The sequence below is a fragment of the Eulemur rufifrons genome, chromosome 11, assembly GCF_041146395.1.
Source record: "Eulemur rufifrons isolate Redbay chromosome 11, OSU_ERuf_1, whole genome shotgun sequence".
Lineage (NCBI taxonomy): Eukaryota > Metazoa > Chordata > Mammalia > Primates > Lemuridae > Eulemur > Eulemur rufifrons.
In genome coordinates this window covers 12,538,221-12,557,996 of record NC_090993.1, presented here as the reverse complement: position 1 = coordinate 12,557,996, position 19,776 = coordinate 12,538,221, and the positions used below count along the sequence as shown (strand labels likewise).

At 57.9% G+C, this 19,776-nt stretch overlaps 1 protein-coding gene across 3 annotated transcripts in view; it reads left to right on the top strand.

The window, feature by feature from the left end:
- TRIM67 (tripartite motif containing 67) overlaps positions 1-18,558 on the top strand; it is a 33,352-nt gene extending 14,794 nt beyond the window's left edge. For 2 of the 3 annotated variants that reach the window (XM_069484724.1, XM_069484722.1), the window contains 9 exons: positions 4,952-5,047; positions 6,664-6,786; positions 7,711-7,821; positions 8,925-9,084; positions 11,143-11,288; positions 13,397-13,535; positions 14,924-15,227; positions 17,103-17,265; positions 18,493-18,558. In XM_069484724.1, coding sequence (XP_069340825.1) covers positions 4,952-5,047; positions 6,664-6,786; positions 7,711-7,821; positions 8,925-9,084; positions 11,143-11,288; positions 13,397-13,535; positions 14,924-15,227; positions 17,103-17,265; positions 18,493-18,558 — 1,308 coding nt within the window. The remainder of the gene's footprint in view (positions 1-4,951; positions 5,048-6,663; positions 6,787-7,710; positions 7,822-8,924; positions 9,085-11,142; positions 11,289-13,396; positions 13,536-14,923; positions 15,228-17,102; positions 17,266-18,492) is intronic. The other variant, XM_069484723.1, reaches the window with a different exon arrangement.
- Positions 18,559-19,776: the final 1,218 nt, after the last annotated feature.

Sequence of the window (19,776 nt, the reverse complement as noted above, 5' to 3'; positions counted from 1 at the left end):
GCCTGGCGGCGACTAATGGTGACAAACGGCAGCGCTGACGCGCCCCTGTGCACCTCACCATGCTGCGGGACGCTCACGTTCCTTGTGTGCAGAATGAGAAGTTGGACTGTGTCCCTCCTCAGGTCCTTGGCTCCAGCCTCTGTGCCTCCGCTGGGCAGTCTTGCCGAGGAACAACAGGGACCGCATTTCAAAGCTGCTGACTTAGGGCCTGTCCACCGAGGCCACGGCAAACACAGGAGGGTCACCCGGGAGGCTGTGTGAGCGGAAAACAGGCGGGTCCCAGCCGGTGGCTGAGATACAGTCATAGATGCCAGAGCCCGATTGCACAGCTGAAGAGGGATTGGGGAATGAGTGGGTTATAGTAATAGTAATAGTGACATTTGTGAGGTAAGGATTATTATTTCTACCATTCTCACATGGGGGGGGGGTGGTCACTACAGAATAAAGTAACGAAGTGTCTTCCCAAGACACACGGCTCATAGTGGCAGAGCCAGGATTTGAACCACACAAGCCCAGAGTGTTCACGCAACGCGCCGTCTCGCACTAAAACGCCGTCTGAAGCACGAGCGCAAGGCTTTGCGGGAACGGGAGCCCGTGTCTCTAGGGAACCTACGAGCTTCTCCCGAGGGTGGTGCGGTGACGGCCTCGTGCTGGGCCAGGGAGGCCACCGGCTCGGCCCAGCGAGGAAACATGCATGTTTTAAGACGTCTGTCCAAACTCGGGGACTCTGCAGGAGTGTAATCCTCACCTCAAAGGCACAGGAAGCTATAAACTGCAGGTTTTTGATCCACGTTAAAATCCATCCAGCCACAAAACAACTTTTATCTTCTGCCCAGATGTTTCCATTTTTTCCAGGGGTTTGGCGTGATCGACACCTGTCACAGGGACAAACCCATCTATCTCCCTCCTCAGGCGTCAGGGTCTTCCTTCAGATCAGAAAGGGACGATTTTCAGTGTCTTCTGCTAACACTGCAAATTGTCCCTATGGGAAAAGAAAGCAGCACGTGTCTCAAAAAGCTGAACAAAGTACAATGTGCTGTAAACCTCTCACGTCGCCAATGAAGACACCGGTCGTTCCTTCGCTCCAAAACCTTCGCTCCTTTTCCACTGGAATAATCAGGTCTGATTTCCATAATGCTGTCCCCCGAGCGAGGAGAGGTGACTTGTGGTCATTTCACACATGAAGCACCTGGGTGGGAGACAAGGTCAGGTATGTGCCCGTCCGGGACCCTTCCACGGCCAGCAGGCCAGGGCACGCGGCTGAGCACACCACTCGGCTGGCCTGGGGGCGGGGGGAGGCGGGGGTTGCACTCTGGCGACCTGTCCAGGTGGGCAGAGGGAGCAGCCGAGAGGAAAATCAGGTGGCAGGTCTGGAGGGCCTGGAAGCAGTGTCCGCTGAGCGGTGAGATTGTTCCGCTTTCAGCCAGGCGTGAGCCTGAGGTCACAGATCTCCTTCAAAACCACTCTGTCCTTGGACGCCTTGCCAAGCTCCTTGGTGCTCTTGCCAAGCGGGAAGCGGGTCAGCAGGCTCCAGGGAGGGCTGGGCTCTCGGGAGGCCGGCACCGGCTGGGCAGAGCAGTGCTGGCCGCTGGTCTGGGCAGAGGGCGTCTGACCCGCACTGGCCGGGCCTCTCGGGCAAAAGCAAGCTTGCTGGGCTCCTCCGGGAAGGTGCTGGCGGCGATGCCGGGCCTGCTGCGATCTGTCCCGCTCTGCGTGTGCCTCTTCCCAAGCAATCATTTTGCTTCGCATTCGACCAGGGAGGAGCATTTCTGGGGCTCCTGCTTTGTGCAGTGCTGCTGGCTAGAAATGCAGAGGAGAAAAAAAAAAACAACAACAACCAGGTTTCTCCACTGAGAGCTGTACAGGTCAGCAGGACGCTCTGAACGTTCGTGTCCCCCTCAAGTTCATATATCGAAGCGCTGTCCTCAGTGTGCCGATGCTAGGAGGCCGGGTGTTTGGAAGGCAATTGGGTTTAGATGAGGCCGTGAGGGCGGAGCTCTGTGATGGGTTAATGCCCCTGTGCAAAGAGGACGGCACAGCAGAGCTCTCTGTGTGCACACGCCAGGATGCATGTCCGTAGTCTGTCTGTGTGGCTGTAAAGGAACCCTGAGGCTGGACGGTTTACAAAGAAGTGTGTTTGGCCACGGTTCTGCAGGCTGTACAAGAGGCGGAGCAGCAGCATGCTCCTGGCGAGGGCGTCAGGGAGCTCCCACCCTGGCGGGAGGGAAGGGGAGCCGGTGTGTGCAGATCATGGCGGGAGAGGCAGCGGGAGGGGAGGGAGGAAGGTGCCAAGCTCTTTTTGACACCCAGCTCTGGCGGGGACTCGCACAGTGAGAACTCGCTCGCAACCCGCTCAAGAACCGACCTACTGGAGCTCGGATCTCAGACTTCCGGCCTCCGGAGCTGTGGGGAATAGATGTTTGCTGTTTAGACCACCGAGTCTGTGGTTTTCTGTTACCGCAGCCTGAGCTGACCCAACAGGGGACCAGGCACTGCCTCAGTGCGCCCACGCTCTGGGGGGGGGCACCTTGGGGAGGGGATCGCTGTTCTTTTCCAGGCACCGATAAGCTTCAGTTTGCAAATCCCTGTCATTGGAGATACCCCTCAGGGGCTGTGAACGGTGCTGACAGCCCAGCCTCCTTTCAAGAGCGGTATCTCGGGGCGGGCTGAGCTGTCCTGGGCCCTGCACGCTCTAAGGGTGTGTCGCCCAAAGTGAAGACTGTTGGGGCAGAAATCATTTGCTAAAGGTCTGTCGGAAGCCACATGGAGGACCGGCCTGGGGACGAGGCACCGACACAGTCAGGCGTGTTCCGAGGTCTGTTCCAAGTTGGAGGCTTTTGTGAGAGAGTCGTCCTTTGTCACTGGAGGATGCAATGCCGACGCTACAGTCATTGGCCACCGACGACGACATGCGGGCTGAGATGTTCTACGTGTAAGACGGTCACTAAAACTTCATCATTCAGAAAGAAATCAGCAGAATGTCATGATTCAGTAACAAATCAGGGTCCTTTCCAATGTCAGTAGGTTACGTATTAATCAGCACGTCAACGGTTCGAGGCGGTGGGATTTGAGGGGCTCTCGATGAGAGTCTTTACAGGGACAGGATGTAAGCCAGGAATCGTCACCTCTCCCAGCAGCTCATTTGGTAGCCTGCCACGGGTGGCCTGTAGGTCACCATATGGGGGACAAGACCTGTGTCTCCAGGACAGTAGCCCCTGGCCGAATGTGGTCATTGAAACTTACACCACATAATATTTAAAAATCTAGCTCTTTGGTCACATTAGCTACCTGCAAACTCTCAGTGGCCACGCGTGGCTGCTGGACAGCACAGATGTAGGACACGGCTGTTGTCTCCGTGAGTCCTGTTGGGTGTCACCACCCAGGCACCGCATTAAGGGATGGAGCACCTGGCTGAGCTGTGGGGTGGCGGGGCCTGAGCCGGCCGAGCCGGGGCTCTGGATGGGCGAGCCCGTGGAGCGAGGACACCTCCGAGGAGGCTGCCTCCCCGAGCCTCAGCTGGAGGCTCCCGGCACGGTCGGAGCGAGACGGCCAAACCTTGGCCTCCAGGGAACGTCAGTGCGCTGCATTTGCGGGGGCCCTTCCGTCTCTCTCTGCATTCCGCGTCTTCCCGTCCACCCCGTGGCTTCCTCTGCCGCCCTTTTCCTCGGCTTCGCTGAGGCTCATCTGTAAGTCCAGGGGGTCTCAGACTGCACCCGAGCGCCCTGGAGGGCTCGTTAAGACGCAGGCTCCTAGGCTTCACCCCAGTGTCCGCGTGGCAGGGCTGGGGCGGAGCCACACGCTGTGCGTTTCCAACAAGCTCCCGGCTGATGCCGATGCTGCCGGGCCAAGACCACACTCTGAGAACCACCGGTGTGGTCTGAAGAATCACATTCACTGATTCATTCATGCAACTAATATTAATGAGTTGAATTAATACTAATGTTAATGCACGCGCCAGGTGCTCGTCCCGTGCCGGGATACGGCTGTGAACCACCCAAAGTCCCTGTCCGGGACAGCTTACGTTCTGGGAAGGGGAGACCGACGGCACACAAGTCTGGGTTGGGGGTGACGAATGTTAGGAAGAGTAAGGCGGTGCGGGGGGGCGGGGGGGAGAGGGCTATTCTACAGGGTCGTGAGGACAGGTGTCACCGCCAAGGTGACATTTGAGCAGAGTCCTAGCAGGGGGTGTGGGGGAGAAGGAGACCTTGGCCTTTCTGATTCCATTTTGTTCCATCCTCAGCTTTTTAATTTGAAAAATGAGAGTCATGTTAAAAATCAAGGTCATCCGTCCGCTCAATAGCTAGGTTTTAAAGACAAATTGATGGTGTGTGTATGTGGTTCCTTAAAGAGAAACCTGACGCCAAGGGCCGTAGATTTGAGCTCAGCCAGCAGTTTTGCCCTCGGGCCCCAGCAACTGATCCAACCCCTCACCGGCCACACTCCTCTCTGCGGGGGGAGGAGTCCCCAGGGCTGCGGGTATAGACACTGGGTGCACCCCAGGCTAAAAGGAGGCTGTGTAGGTGTGGTGTGGACGAGCTTGGCCAGGGGTCTGGGATGTCCATACCTGAGTGCCTTCTGATGAGGGGCGGAACGGCTATGGGGAGAGGGGGCCAGGCCGGCCCCAGGGCTCCCTTTGTCTTCTTGTCCTGGGCTCTGCAAACTTCAGGGCTGGCCTGTCGGCTTCAACCGCTTGGCTGGGTGCTCCTTAGCTCTCTCCAGCTTTGGGGGCAGACAGAAGAGTGTCTGCAAGTCAATCAACGTCAAGCACCGCTGGCAAAATGAGCAGATGCTGTAAGGACTATGAGTCAGTGGTGGTCTCTCCATCAACGAGGACAGCACGTGCGTGGGGTCACTTCTGCCCCCTTGTGTAAACACAGGCTCTCATGGTGGAGTGCGCCTTGTGTGCCTTTCACACCTAATGTCTCTTCTCAATATGTGGTTTCTTTTTCAGGCACAACTATCTCAGGCCTTAAACGGAGTTTCGGACAAGGCGAAGGAAGCGAAGGAGTTTCTGGTCCAGCTCAAGAACATTCTGCAGCAGATTCAGGTGAGCACAGCTCTGGCCTGGGGGGGACGCACTCGTGTAGAAAGTGCGCAAAGATGCAGCGTATCCAGAAGAAAGGGAAAGTCTCGTGAGAAGCAGTTTCTTCGCGGTGGACACTGGAAGGTTAATGTGTCCTGCTGCGCAGACCTGGCTGCTGAGGGTCCCACGTCCTCACTCCCCTGACAGCCACGTGACACCTGATATGGGAAAGAAATTTCACATGGAGCCAGTTGGAGAGAATCGTACAAGAGAGGGCTGCAAAGATGTGATCTAGCGTTCTACACAGCCGGGTGGTCCCGTGGGAAATCTGTGTTTGGTGCCCTCGTACCCAAATACGCCCACGTAATCACGGACTCCAGTATAGATGCATCATTTACTAAATAGATGTACATACTGAGCACCTACACGGTGTCACACACTGAGCGTGACGCAGGATGCAAAGACCAGTGGGGCAGGGGGCTCGGTCTGCAGGGCAGAGAGTGCACACACGCGTGCTGCCGTGTGACGGTGCGTGGGCAGAGATGAGATGTTCATGAGATGAGGGACCCATAAAGCAGTCACGTGCCTGGATGAAGAAAAGGGACCAGGCACCCCGAATTCCTAATCAGCCCACAAAAGCCGTCCTTCCTAACGAGTTAAAGTGCAGGCTTCAGCCGCAGGGCATGTTATTAATCAATCATGATGTTTCCGATGTTTCCAGTGGTTCACAGTCCTGGAGGCTGGAGGTCTGAGATCGAGGTGCTGGCAGGGCTGGTGTCCCCGGGGCCTCTCTCCTGGGCTTGCAGACGTCGTCTCCTCCCTGTGTCCTCACACGGTCTTCCCTCTGTGTGTGTCTGTGTCCTGCTCTGCTCTTCTCACAAGGACGCTGGTCATATTGGATTGGGTACACCGTATGACCTCATTTTAACTTAATTATCCAAATACAGTCACATTTGGACGTTCTGCTGGGGGCCGGTCGGGACTTCAATATGTGAATTTTAGGAGACACAGTTCAGCCCATAACAGGAAGCAATGATCCACGCTGGTCTTAGAGACCCAGAATGATTCTGTTATAAACGGAGAGAGCCCCTACAACAAGGGCACTACTTTTTTGTTTGGCTTACTTTTTTCTGACCATAAAAAGCACAAGTTCGTATTACAGAAATTTTGGAAAGTAGGGAAAATAGAACTAAGAAAAAGTTCACCAATATCCCACCATCAGAGGTGACCACTCTCACCACTTTGACACATGTTGTTCCGTTACTTTAGACACACACGCGCACACACAGGCACACACGCACACACACACACACAGGCACACACACAGGCACACATACACAGTATGTATGGGATTATGCTGTACACAACTTGTATCCTTCCTTGTTTTCTTCTTAACAGTCTTATGAGCATTTCCCATGGTATCTAAAATGCTCTGTGAACAAGATTTGGGTGACTGCAGAATATTCCACCATATAGGTGTGCTGAGATCCACAGGACGCCTCCCTAATTCACGTTTCTATTGTTTCAAACTTAACAACGTCATGGACGACTCTGGGCTGAACTTCTCTCCAGTGCCTCTTTGTCCGTGGCGCTCACCAGATTTCGGCGTCTCCTCTCTAGAGCTCTCTGCTTCCCCCCAGGAAAACGGACTGGACTACGAAGCCTGCCTGGTCGCTCAGTGTGACGCCCTGGTGGATGCTCTGACTCGGCAGAAAGCCAAGCTGCTCACCAAGGTGACCAAAGAGAGGGAGCACAAGTTGAAGGTAAGTACCTGGGCGACCGGTACATTTCACCTCTGTTACGTCCTCCCCCCCCAGGTGTGCGGCGGGGCATGGCAGGCGCTGGGTGAATGTCAGTGAGTGAACGAGGCAAGGGAGGGGGCACCGTCTGCTTCAGCTGCACTGTTGTGACTTGACAGAGGCCATTGAACACCCACGTTCTCTCTCTCCAGAGCCGAGGCAGATTCCCTGTGTCTTGCTGGCTTCAAGTCAGAAGCCCACGTTCTCTAAGTCCCTGTTTCTTTCTAAGGGACTCCTCTTGTCCTGCTGTTCTCATCGTGCAGGGCAGAAGCGACCAGTGACAGGCCTGGCTTTGCTCAGGCCTCCAGCTCTGCCCCCTTCTTGGGATTCTGTCTCTGATCTCTCGCACTCGGTAGTCGGCAACAACACATGCGGCCGCCGTCACCCTGAGTGCCTGGCTCAGCCCGGTGCCCTGACGCCTGGACTTGTCACTGTTCGAGGAGCTCCATCTGTGCTGGAGACACTTCCTAACTGAATCAGAATATTGCTTTCAAGGAGAGAAGGAGTGGGTGCTGGCGATGACCCGTGGTTTACCAGTGCAGCGGCTCAGTCCCTTGAGTTTCCATGACCACACCGACAGGTTGGCAGTGAGTCAAGAAGCCAGTTGCCAGTCGTGTGGCGTCCCAGATCATGCCCTGTCTCCGCGTTACTGTCCAGAGTTCAGAACGTTTGCTGTGTTGGAGGCTGCGGCCCCACTTGTTGGGAAGTGAGTCTGTTTACTCCCCAGGAAAGAGGACACGTGGAGCTCGGGAGCCGAGCGAGGGAGGAGCGGGTGCGAGTGGTCCAGACCGGTGCTGCCTCTTCCAGGGCTAGTTCTCCGGCTCTGGCTGTGGCCTCCCTGCTCTTCCTCCCGTGAGACACCTGCTGAAAGGAGTGTTCCCATTGCAGATGGTTTGGGACCAGATCAACCACTGCACGTTGAAGCTGCGCCAGTCCACCGGGCTGATGGAGTACTGCCTGGAGGTGATCAAGGAGAACGACCCCTCCGGGTTCCTACAGGTGAGCCTGCCCCGGAGGGCTCTGGCTGGCCTTCCTCCCACTCCACTGCCGCTCCCCAGACCAGCCCAAGTCTTAGGCAAGACCCTTCCGTGGCTTGGGGTTGAGTAGAGTCCCCTTCGCTCAGTGATTCCAGAAGACCTAGGCTGTCACGTTGGCTCTGACTTTCACTAGCTGTGACCCTAATTTTGCATCGTGCATTAACCAAGGAGATGAAATGGCATAATCTCTAGGACCAAAATGCCCTTCTGCAATATTTCTCCCATAAATGGGAAAAGACAGTTTTTGCCAAACAAGCTGGACGGATTGCACTGGGGGAAGTGAGTTAGCAGAATCCGCACTGCCCGTGTGCAGAGTCCTGCAGGCCTGGCCGGCGACGGGCTGGCTGCCCACAGAGACAGTGCAGCCTCCTCGGGGCCGTCTTTCCAGCATTTAGGCTGAGTCAGTGTCGTGAGTATCTCTCGGGAACGTGGCAGTGATCCAGCCTCTGTCCGTGGAGAAAATGATGCACCCCCTTGATGTCTCCCCAGGAAGGGTACACAGGGTCACGGCTCTCCAGGGACACGTGCAAATGTCTGACAAGCAGGGCTTTCCGGTAGAGGAGAGCAGAGCCAGGGGTATGATGCAGGCAGAGTTTGGAGCCGAAGCTACAAAACAACTTAGAGAAACCACACCGGGGGAAGTGGGCTTCAGAACTCCAGGGTGTCGTAGTCCTTCAGACACTGGGCCAGACTGCCGGCATGTTTCCCCTGGCAAAGTACTAGATCTAGCCAAACATACAATGAAGGATGCTTTTGTATATTAAAAAGTATCATGTATTTCACGACAGGGTTTGGCCCAATTTCTTTAAATAGCAAGTGCTTCTGTTTATTTCCCATGGTTGCCCCTTTAAAACAGGATGGAAACAATACAATGCATTTTTATATGGCCAGTGTTGTGCGGGCAGGGGTCATTCAATCTCTGCCAGGGCTTGAGAGTGCATGCTTAGCACGGGTCCTTTCTGTCTCTGAGCACCTTAGAGACAACGTTCCCACCCCTGCGTCACCATGGGCTGCACCATTATTCCTTTGCAAGTTGAAACTCTGAACTCTTTGCTCCCCTTTAAGATCTCAGACGCTCTGATCAAGCGTGTCCAGGTGTCTCAGGAGCAGTGGGTCAAAGGCGCCCTGGAGCCAAAAGTGTCTGCAGAGTTCGACCTGACCTTGGACAGCGAGCCCCTGCTGCAGGCCATCCACCAGCTGGACTTCATTCAGATGAAATGTAGGGGTGAGCCGTGGTTGGCCCCAGTTCAGTCAATCCTTTTTTATTTTTCTTTAAAAGAGTCTCACTTGGTTGCTCAGGCTGGAGTGCAGTGGCACGCTCCACAGCTCACTGCAACCTCAAACGCCTGGGCTCAAGTGATCCTCCCACCTCAGCCTCCTGAGTGGCTGGAACTATAGGTGCACACTAATTTCAAAATTTTGGGGGGGTAGGGGAGGTTCTCAGTATGTTGCCCAGGCTAGTCTCAAACTCCTGGCCTTAGCAATCCTCCCAACTCAGTTTCCCAAACTTCTAGGATCATAGGTGTGAGCCACCTTGCCCAGCCCAGTCAGTGCTTCAAAAGAGGCATCCAGTCTGAGGGGCAGCTCCGTGCTATTGGGAGAACTGTGATGCACGGAGTGTAGGAAATCTGGAGTCCCAGACCTGGGTTCAGCCCCAGCTCAGCCCCCACTCGCTGTGTGAGCTGGGGCAGGAGACCCCCAGGCTGAGCCCGAGCCTCCCATGTGTAAAGTGAGGGTCGTTTGTTCATCCAGGAACACTGTGGAGTGTTTGCTACGTGCCAGGCACTATTCAGGATGAAGCAGGGAACAAATGGACAAACCTGGGGGGCATGTGCAAAGGCACTGAGGCAGGAGTGTGTTTTCTGTGTTCCAAGAAGAGCAAGGTGGGTTCAGAGAGCCAGGGGGGACGCACAGCTAGGGTCAAGTAACGTTTGTGTCACTTGCCGCATTACAAAACTGGCAGGTGACGGCCAGAGCCAGAGTCCTAAACTCTGCCTCTCCAGAGGTGCCAAGGGCACATTTGGGAGGGGACATGAAAACCGTTTGGCTTTTTGTGGCCTGGGGGCCACACTGCAGGATCTGTGAACTCAGGAAGTCCCACCTGCAGAGCATGTGCCCATTTTTAGACTGCGGAGAACACAAGTCTCTTGCACATTCCCACGCTCACTCCCACACAGCTTGCACCTCGGGTGAGGCTGGGAATGCCACCTGCCCCGGTGTGAATGAGGTGCAGTGCCCAGGGGCAGGGGGGCTTGGCAGAGTGGGGGAGCTGCCGTGCGAGGGAGAGGTCGCCCCAGAAATTTACAGTGCGGAGAGGGGAGGCTTGGGGCCACGCCAGAGGCTGCTTCTTACCGGATGGGGTCAGGGGGTTCAGAGGGGGACTGGGAGAGCAGACTGGCAGAGCCCAGGGGACGGAGAGAGGACCCCCACAGCTGGTTACCCGAGGGCCGGGAGTCAGGCTGTGCTCCGCCAGCCCTGGGACCACGTCTGTGATGAAGGCAGGGATTTCTCCCCGCTAAAACCTGGAATACAGCGCCCTGCTTCTGGGAGCAAAATGTATAGTTTTAGAAAACCAATGTTGCAATTTTCCCGTTTAAAAAAAGATCAGAGTGGACTATATCTATTTCTAAAATCTCTTGAGCCTGAATAGAGCTAGAAGATTTTTAAAATTCTCCCACTCTCATCTTAATAGAACTTACGATACAACTGATTCAAGTCCTTAACTCTTTGGGCTGACTGTCCAGTGCTCCAGGATTGCTTCCCCGGCCCGGATCTGGTCCTTTGACCTACTTAATGCTCCCAGCGGAAGTTCAAATGCGTCCACCCCACCTTCCCAGCCGCAGGTGCAAGCCGCAAGCGCAAGCGCAGGCCGGCTCTCGCTGGGCCCACGTTGGCTCGTGCTGTGTCTTGGTGGCATGTGGAACGTGGCCGGAGTTCCTCGTGTGCTCCCCACAAGTCTGAGAGTCAAAACCAGTGGTTCTCAGTGCGCGGAGGATGAGAACATGCTTTCTCACAGGCTCAGAGGGGGGGACATCTGCCCTGGCCCCCTGAGATTCCAGGACACCCTCTAGGGCGGAGACGTGCAGGGTCACCTGTGCTTGCCCCACCCCCAGCCCACCTGGAGACGGACGCCCGGGGCTGGGAGTGAGCAGAGGGTGGGAGGGAGAGAATTCAGCCGCGGTGTCCTCCGGGGGCCAGGAGCCCCCAGGATGGGGGCAGGGCAGGGGGCAGAGCTGGGCCCCTCCGAGGGCATCGTGCTAACCCGTGTGGGTCCCTGTCACAGTGCCGCCTGTCCCCTTGCTGCAGCTGGAGAAGTGCTGCACCCGCAACAACAGCGTCACGCTGGCCTGGAGGATGCCGCCCTTCACCCACAGCCCCGTGGACGGCTACATCCTGGAGCTGGACGACGGTGCCGGGGGCCAGTTCCGGGTGAGGCCTCGCTGCTGGTTCGTGGGCGGGGGGGGGTCCTAACGCGGAGGCCGGGAGCAGGTCTCACTGCCCCAACCTCGGACCGTCCCTGCGGGGGCGTCGGCGTGGGGCCGGAGCAGAGCCCGGAGACGGCGTCGCCTGCGCGTACCTCCCGCACCGCCCCGCACCGCCCCGCACCGCCCCGCACCGCCCCGCACCGCCCCGCACCGCCCCGCACGCAGCAGCACGTGCCCTCGGCGGGCTCCTCGCAGCGTGACTTGTCCGGCTCACGGACTGTGTCGCCGGTCTTGCCTGGCGGAGGGACACGTTTCTGGCGAGGAGGCTGCAGTCTCCGGCCCTCCTATACCTGGCGAGGTGCTGGCACGAAGGATGCTTGGTTGTTGCACTGGGTTGACATCCTACGTTCGTGTCCCCATCGCTGGGCTGCTGTGGGGCAGGAAAGGCGCGTAGTGAGCCGGAAACGCAGCTCTACCCCCGTCTGCAGGAAAGCCTGGGACAGCCCCCGGCCCACCCCCGTCCCCCCGGCCCACCCCCGTCCCCCGGTGGCGCACTGCCTTGAGATTCACTCGCGAAGCTCAGGCCAACGTGAGTGCCGGGGGCACAAGCTCTGCGCCGTCCCGGTCACCTGTGCCATGCGGGCCCGGTCACTCCTACCGTGCGAGTAAGCTGAGAACGGAAAGATGCTTCGCCAGAAACCAAGAGGAACGCCCATGTTTTTTTAAAATGCGAAGGCAAAAAAGACCGCTTGGAGATAGTAAAAGAAGCAGCCGCAGAGCTCAAAGGTGGCCCCTCCGCTCCGAGACGCGGCCACTAACGCAAGCTAGACCGTTCAGAGGGAAGAGTGTGGGCTCCGAGTGCAGCTGGCCCTGGGTTTGAGCCGCGGCTCCTAAACAGATGGGCTGCGATCGTGGGCCGGTTTCCTACCTCCTCTGGGTCTCCCTGTGTGTAAAATATGGAAAGTGGGCCGGGCGCGGTGGCTCAGGCCTGTAATCCCAGCACTCTGGGAGGCCGAGGCGGGAGGATCACTCGAGGTCTGGAGTTCGAGACCAGCCTGAGCAAGAGCGAGACCCCATCTCTACTAAAAATAGAAAGAAATTATCTGGCCAAGTAAAATATATATAGAAAAAATTAGCCGGGCATGGTGGTGCATGCCTGTAGTCCCAGCTACTCGGGAGGCTGAGGCAGAAGGATTGCTTGAGCCCAGGAGTTTGAGGTTGCTGTGAGCTAGGCTGACGCCAGGGCACTCACTCTAGCCAGGGCAACAAAGCAAGACTCTGTCTCACAAAAAAAAAAAAAAAAAAAATACGGAAAGTGATAACAATCTCTCGGGGGTGTGAAGACTAATCACCTTATGCAATGCCCGGCACACGGCTACTGTGATTAGTGACAAGGGAAGAGCAGCCCCCTAAACACGCGGGCAGGAGAGAAGTTTTAGGCAAACCAAGCAGAACACGATGACAGCCAGGACAAGGTGGCTTTGAAGAGAATAGGAAGCAAAGTAAGTCCCTAGAAAACGATCTCTGGGGTCGGATGCAGAGACGTGTCACCCGCTGGGGAGACGGGGGAGGCAGCAGCTCCCGGAGGGCCGAGGAGGGGGCTGCCAACCTCGGGGGTGGGGGAAGGAGACGGGACGTCCCCCGGGCTCCAGAGTCCCATCTGACGGGTGGACCTCAGCAGAGGCAGGACGTTCCGGCCGGCTGCAGACCTGGGTCCCGGCTTCACGGGGACCCTGCCGCCCAGCTCAGCCGCATGGGCAGCCAGTGGCAAGGTGTCCGTGCCTCGATGGTCAAGGTCCGTGACCCGGCCGCCACTGATCCCAATTTCCTGTAGTCAATAGTTCTGTTAGGGTGATAGCACTTGTTTCCGTTTCTTTTTAATTAAAAAAAAAAATTTTTAGAGACAGGGTTTCGCTATGGCACTCATGCTCACCTTGAACTCTGGGGTTCTAAGGATGCTCTTGCCTCAGCCTTCCAAGTAGCTGGGACGACAGGTGCGCCACCACGCCGACAATAGCAGCTTTGATGTCCGTGTGTGTCCAGAAACCGTTTACTGAGGGGAACGTTCCGGAGGCGCCGGGAGCCTAACGAGCGGCCCGGGCTGTCTTTCAGGAGGTGTACGTGGGCAAGGAGACCCTGTGCACCGTCGACGGGCTCCACTTCAACAGCACCTACAACGCCAGGGTCAAAGCTTTCAACGCCTGCGGCGTCGGGCCGTACAGCAAGACCGTCGTCCTGCAGACCTCGGACGGTGAGCACGGGGTCTCTTGGCGGGAGGCGCAGGGTCATCGTTTTGTCCCACCCCACGACACCTGCAGCGGCTCTGATGACTGGGGGCGCTGGGCACAGCTGTGCTCTCCATCCTGGTCCATTCTGGGGCCCTGGGGAGCCCCTGGGGAGGAGAGACCCTCCGGCCCAGCCCACTCTTCCTCCCCTGGATGGGGAAACCATCAGCTGCCTAGATGGAAAAGGGAGGATGGGAGGGAAGGAGGGGCCGGACGAGGGGCCCGGCTGTCCCGACTCTGCACGCGGCTCCCTGCCTGCACCCTCCTCCCCGCGAGCCAGCAAAGGAAGGATCGTCCCTTTAGCTCATCGTGTGGGACCTGTGAAAGGAGACTCAGGGAGGCTTAGCTTCTCCCACCTCCGACGGGCGCAGGAGCGAGGGGGACAGTTCCAGACAAGAATGCCCCACGGCGGGGCCTGGAATCAAGCCTTTCTTGCTATGGGAACACACGACACCCGATGCCAGAGTTCTTCAGGTCTGGCTGTTTACGCACCTAGCTGTGCCCTTTTGGGTTGTAGGCAACAACAGCACATTAATGTTCAGTGGAATTTTGATCCGTATTCAGTGGGAAGCGATCGCAAAGTAGTCCTGCCCCACCCGGCCCAGCCCGGGCTGCAGAGGCGGTTTCCCACCCCCACCAGTCCCGGGGGCAGTGCCAGCCCTGCACGTGCCCACACATCTGGCTGCCACAGCTGGATGGTCTCCCGGGGCAGGGAGGGGAAGCAGCAGGTGTCAAAGGGCACAGCCGGGGGGCACTTTTCTGAAAATGGCAGACTTGTTTTATTATCTACACCCCCAGAGGAGAGCTCACTGGCGCTCTCTGCCCCTGCACCCTCCAGCCTAGAGGTCGGTGGTCCTTGCTCTGTGCGTGGTGGTCACAATTTCAGGGTAAGGGCCTTGCTTCCCACAAACTGGGGGGTTTGGAGAACAGACGGGGTCACCACCCGATGGGCTGCAAAACGGAGAATTGAGGTGTGACCTCGGCCACATCCCTGCCTACGAGGTGGACCCTCCACACCTGCTTCCCCTGAACTCGTAACGGAGGGTGAAATGTTTGGAAGGGTGTTGCAGACTAGGATCCCGGGAAATGCATCTCGATTCGAGGATTTAAGGCCTGAATGTCTGCATTCCTTGGCAAGGCTGGGCTCATGGGACTGGGAACTTGGACGCACATGGAGCAGGGCGTGTGTGTGTGTGTGTGTGTGTGTGTGTGGTAGGCACACAGGGAAGACCATTCGATGCGGGTGCCAGCTTTCTAACAGAGAGAGTGAGCCCATGCCTCTGAGGCCGCTGGGACAGCTAGCAAGTTCCACGGAGGAGCCTGACCCTGCTCCTCTCGCCTCCGTCCTTTTCAGTGGCCTGGTTCACGTTTGACCCCAACTCTGGGCACCGGGACATCATACTATCCAACGACAACCAGACGGCCACCTGCAGCAGCTACGACGACCGGGTAGTGCTAGGCACGGCTGCCTTCTCCAAGGGCGTGCACTACTGGGAGCTGCACGTGGACCGGTACGACAACCACCCGGACCCCGCCTTCGGGGTGGCCAGGGCCAGCGTAGTCAAGGACATGATGCTGGGCAAGGACGACAAGGCCTGGGCCATGTACGTGGACAACAACCGCAGCTGGTTCATGCACTGCAACTCCCACACCAACAGGTACGTGCGGGGCGTGGGGAGGGGGTGGGAATGAGGGTCCTGTGGGCCAGTGTCCCTCCTGCTGTCCCCAAGGCCAGGTGTCAGGAATGGGGGAGTGTTTCCAGCCACATGGGTCTCCAGTTTCCAGGAGGCTTTGACTCTGGCCAGGCAGCAGTGGCCACCCCCACCTGCAGCCCAGACGAGGGATGTCACGGTGACCAGAGCAGCACCAGCACGGGGGAGTGTCCCCTGTCGCCCAGCAGGCCACACAGCGGGATGCTTGGCTTGTGGTTTTCTCTCTGGTTCGGCTCCACTTTCCTTTACAACCATCTGCCCAAGCGCGAGCCGCTGCAGAGCCGCAGTGGGCACGGCTGTGGCCGGCATCCTCGCAGCTGTGGCCAGGTCACTGCCGGCCGTTGCCTGGAGCGACCCCGCCATTGCCCTGGTCTCGCGTGGGCTCGAGCCTTGGCGGAGCCTTCACCCGGGCAGGCCTGGGAGGCGAGGGCGGGCTGGTGCTCACCGGGGATGAGTCTTAACAAGGACGCCCACAGGTGCCGCTCCCACCTGAGGCTGGCCCTGGGGTGGTGTGGCCCAGGGGACGCAGGAGACTGTCCCGTGTGGTGCAGACTCCTCAGCCCCCCTGGGCGTTGGCCACGATGCCCCTCCTGGGGGGACTGGCGAGCGCTTCTCGGGCCTCCGCTGCCCCTTCCAGCCCCTTGGTGCCGCCTCCTCGCTGGGAAGGGCAGGAGAGTGGGGGGCGAGAGAAAGCCCAGGAGGAATCTGCCCCTGTTTGCACACCCTCTCCGTGCCACAGGTGCGGAGCAGGTTCAGGTGAGCGCTGTTCTAGAGGAAACCTGGGCCGGGGGATGTTGGGCTCCAGCACTGACCTGGGCCCAAGGCTCGGCTCAGGTGGGAAGCACCTTCCTGCACCTGGGGGTCAGTCAATGCGCCACCTGGTAGTCGGTGTCCACATAGCACCAATGGCCCAGTTCTAGGTCCTGTTTCCCACCTGCCGGATCCTGCCCTTCCAAGAAAGACCCTTTGGTTAGTCGGCCAGGTGCTCCTCACAGCTCACCTTCCGCCCAACTAGCTGGTGCCGGCTGATCAACTCATTCCTAATCAGAAAGGACAAGCATGGTTTTCTTGGCAGAGCTGAGAAGCCCAAGGTGAAGGCCAGGACCTCATCCCTTAGAGAAGGCAAGGGAGAGTTGGCCGGATTCGGCCCATGGCGACAAGGGGAGGTCAGCCAAGGCCCCCTGGGACAGCTCCTCACTTACAGATTCACTCCCACCCAGGGGCTAGGAATTCTCACCCAGCGCCACAATGTACATTCTCAAGGTCCCCGGTGGGTCCCTGGTGGGCTGGTGACTCAGCCAGAGGACGTGACTACGATTCAGCACCCCTCTCCCAGCCATATGCTGCCTTTCAAGGAGCCCCGGGTGTCCGGGAAGATGAGCCGAAGGAGGGTGGGGCTTCTCAAAATTTCCTGGGGCCTGGGTGTCTGCGTCTTCACCGAGCTCCACACCCTCACCTGACCAAACAGAAAAAGCACCAAGTCAGTTATTTTCTTTAGCAGGTGACGGCGCCTCTCTCACCCACGCTCCATGCTCCGCTCATCAAAACCCTGGCTGCTTGGTGTGCAGGTCCCAGACAGTGTCAGAAAGAGGGGGCTGAACAGCCTGGTTCCTCTAGGGTAGAATCTTCATGCATGGCCCATGAACAGGGCGTACGCTGCAAGAGCAGCTCAGACACCGAGAAGAATAGTGCACCCCCACCTTGGGGGCTGTGTTTTGTAGGTGAGGGTGTTCCCAGCATCCTTTAACTCATGCTCCTGAGTTGTCACCTACATCGCAGGCTGAGTGTGGTGACGGGTCTTCCCCGGGCTTCTCTTCCCAGGACGGAAGGCGGCGTGAGCAAGGGGGCCACGGTCGGCGTGCTGCTGGACCTGAACAAGCACACCCTGACCTTCTTCATCAACGGGCAGCAGCAGGGCCCCACGGCCTTCAGCCACGTGGACGGGGTCTTCATGCCGGCCCTCAGCCTCAACCGCAACGTGCAGGTACCGCGCACCCCCAGGCCGGAGCCGGTCCGGCTGCTCCCCACGGTGGGCCGAGGTCTCCGCAGCGCACGTGGGCATAGTGGGCCGTGAGGAAGCCGCCTGCAGTGCCCGCCCAGAGAGAGCTCACCTAGCAGCCTGCCTTGGGCGTTCCCTGGAAACAGCCCCTTCTTGCTATTTATTTATTCATTATTTAATTTTTTTATTTTTATTTTTTCAGAGATAAGATCTCACTCTGTCACCCAGGCTCTAGTGCGGTGGCATGATTATAGCTCACTGCAGCCTCAAACTCCTGGGTTCAGGCAATGTCTTTCTGCCTCTGCCTCCCAAGTAACTGGGACTAGAGGCGCATACCGCCACACCTGGCTAATTTTATTTTTTTCAGAGATGGGGTCTTGCTATGTTGCCCAGGCTCATCTCAAACTCCTGGCCTCAAGCTTCCTGCCTCGGCTTCCCAAAGTGCTGGGATCCCAGGCATGAGCCACCGTGCCCAGCTAGGCAGTCCCTTCTAACTTGCTCACTTGGAAGGAGCAGGGACCCTAAGGCTACAACTTCTGGAAAAAGGGATCTCCGGGGAGGAGGGCCCAGTCCTTGGGGAAGCCAATGGCTCGGGAGCCTGACAGAGACAGACGAAATAAGAGCCTGGAGGGTGCGAGGGGGAGAGAAAGGTGGGGCTGCCATCTGTTGTCTTTAGTCGGTCCCCTTCCCCGGGGTGGGGAGTGGAAGGTGGGAGAGGCAGGGTCCTGCGTCGGTACCACCGGTCCTGAGTATTGACGGGTCGGTGCCAACCACTTACGGGTCGGTTTGCACCTCCGCTCATTTGCAGAAGGTATTTGAGGCGACCTGCAAGGTGGGCCATTATTCCGCAGGGTGACTAGAACAGCGTGGGAAAGGAAAGAGGGCCGTGGAGAGGAAGTAGAGTGCACAGCCGCGAGAACCAGTGTGCCCACTGCAACAGGGCGCCCCCTCCCCTGGGCTCTGGCAGCCAAAGGAGAACCCGCAGGGGTGTGATTCCCATTACGAGGAAAGAGGCGCAAACCAACACAGTCCTTAATTCATGCTATTGAGCGATGACTAAACAGCACACTCAACAATACCGAGTAGCCCTGGGCTGTGCGTGGGACGGCCCTCGAGCAAGCAGGGGACGCCGTGTGTGGCTGCTGTGCCGCCAGAGCCCTCGGTCCCAGTGGCAGCCTCTCCCACCCTCAGTTCCCCTGTCTTCTTTTCCAGGTCACCCTGCACACAGGATTGGAAGTGCCGACAAACCTGGGGCGGCCAAAGCTCTCGGGCAACTAGCTCCCAGCTCCAGCTGTCCAGCCGTGCACCCCGCCGTCCCCACGGAGCTCGAATAACCCCAGAGGGCAGGACAGGCAGGTCGTGGGTGCGGCCCAGCAGCCAGGGAGTGTCCTAGAGACGTGTTTTCTTTGGGGGACGGGGAGCGTGTCTGCAGGCCACGCCGTTGCTGCCACTGTGAGTGGTCCGCGCGGTGTGCGTTTTACCTTCATTGCACCTGGATGTCACGAATCCCACCGAGAGGGACCTTCCTCAAGGGAGTGAGAAGGCATTTGCGTTTTATGTTTATGTTCCCTGCCATCTATTTTCACAGCTTGCCTTTCTTGGGAGGGAGAGAGGAAGGCAGGCTTTGAGACGGGCCTCCTGGGGAGCTCTCCGTGTGCGTGGTGATGCCACGCGCCCGAGTGCTGGCTTTCTGCGGGGACAGCGTCCTCCTCACAGCACCAGGCTGCGGGTCCTCATCTGTGCTGGGAAGAGTTATCCTTTAGTTTCTTGGTCCTGGAGCCTGTAGTGGGTTCTGCCACTTGCAGACCCCGTTCAGGAGTGACAGAAAGGGGTACTCATCGTTAGTGCTGGATTTTTGTCTCCCACTGAACTAACTGCTGAGAAACTTCAAAAACAGCTTCCTTAGGTCCTTCATTCGTCACCCAGTTGTGTCTCTCTCTTTCACACACGCGCGCACACACACACACACACACACACAGGACAGTCTGCTAAAATGCATTCACTCAGTTCTTAGTTTTTAAACACATAGGACGACACCTGAATTCTAATAACTATGGGATGTCTCTTCAGCTGGTGGTCGCTCCTGGCTGGAACTGGCTCCCCAAGTTAACTAAAAACGTACCCAACTTGCTCTTCTGGGCTGTCCACGCTCAGATGCATGAGCATTGGCGATATGAGACCCTGGGGACGCCTCTCACAGTCAGTCCACACTTGGTTTTGAATCCAACCCCACTGTCACCGTGAAAGCATCGCCAGCACAAGAAGTGGCCCCGACAGCAGGCAGGGATGGCTCTGCCTTGACGGGGTGGCGGGAGACAGAAGGGCACTGGTGTAGACCTTGTCCCTCAGCGGGGGTGTGCCAGTCCCGCGTGCCAGGGCGGGACTCAGGCTGGACCCTCCCCTCCTTCCTGGAGACACCCTGCTCTCCCTTGCCCACGCCGAGGCACCCCTCCGCTCGAACACAGCTTGGCCCAGGGGCTCCGACCCCAGACGCTG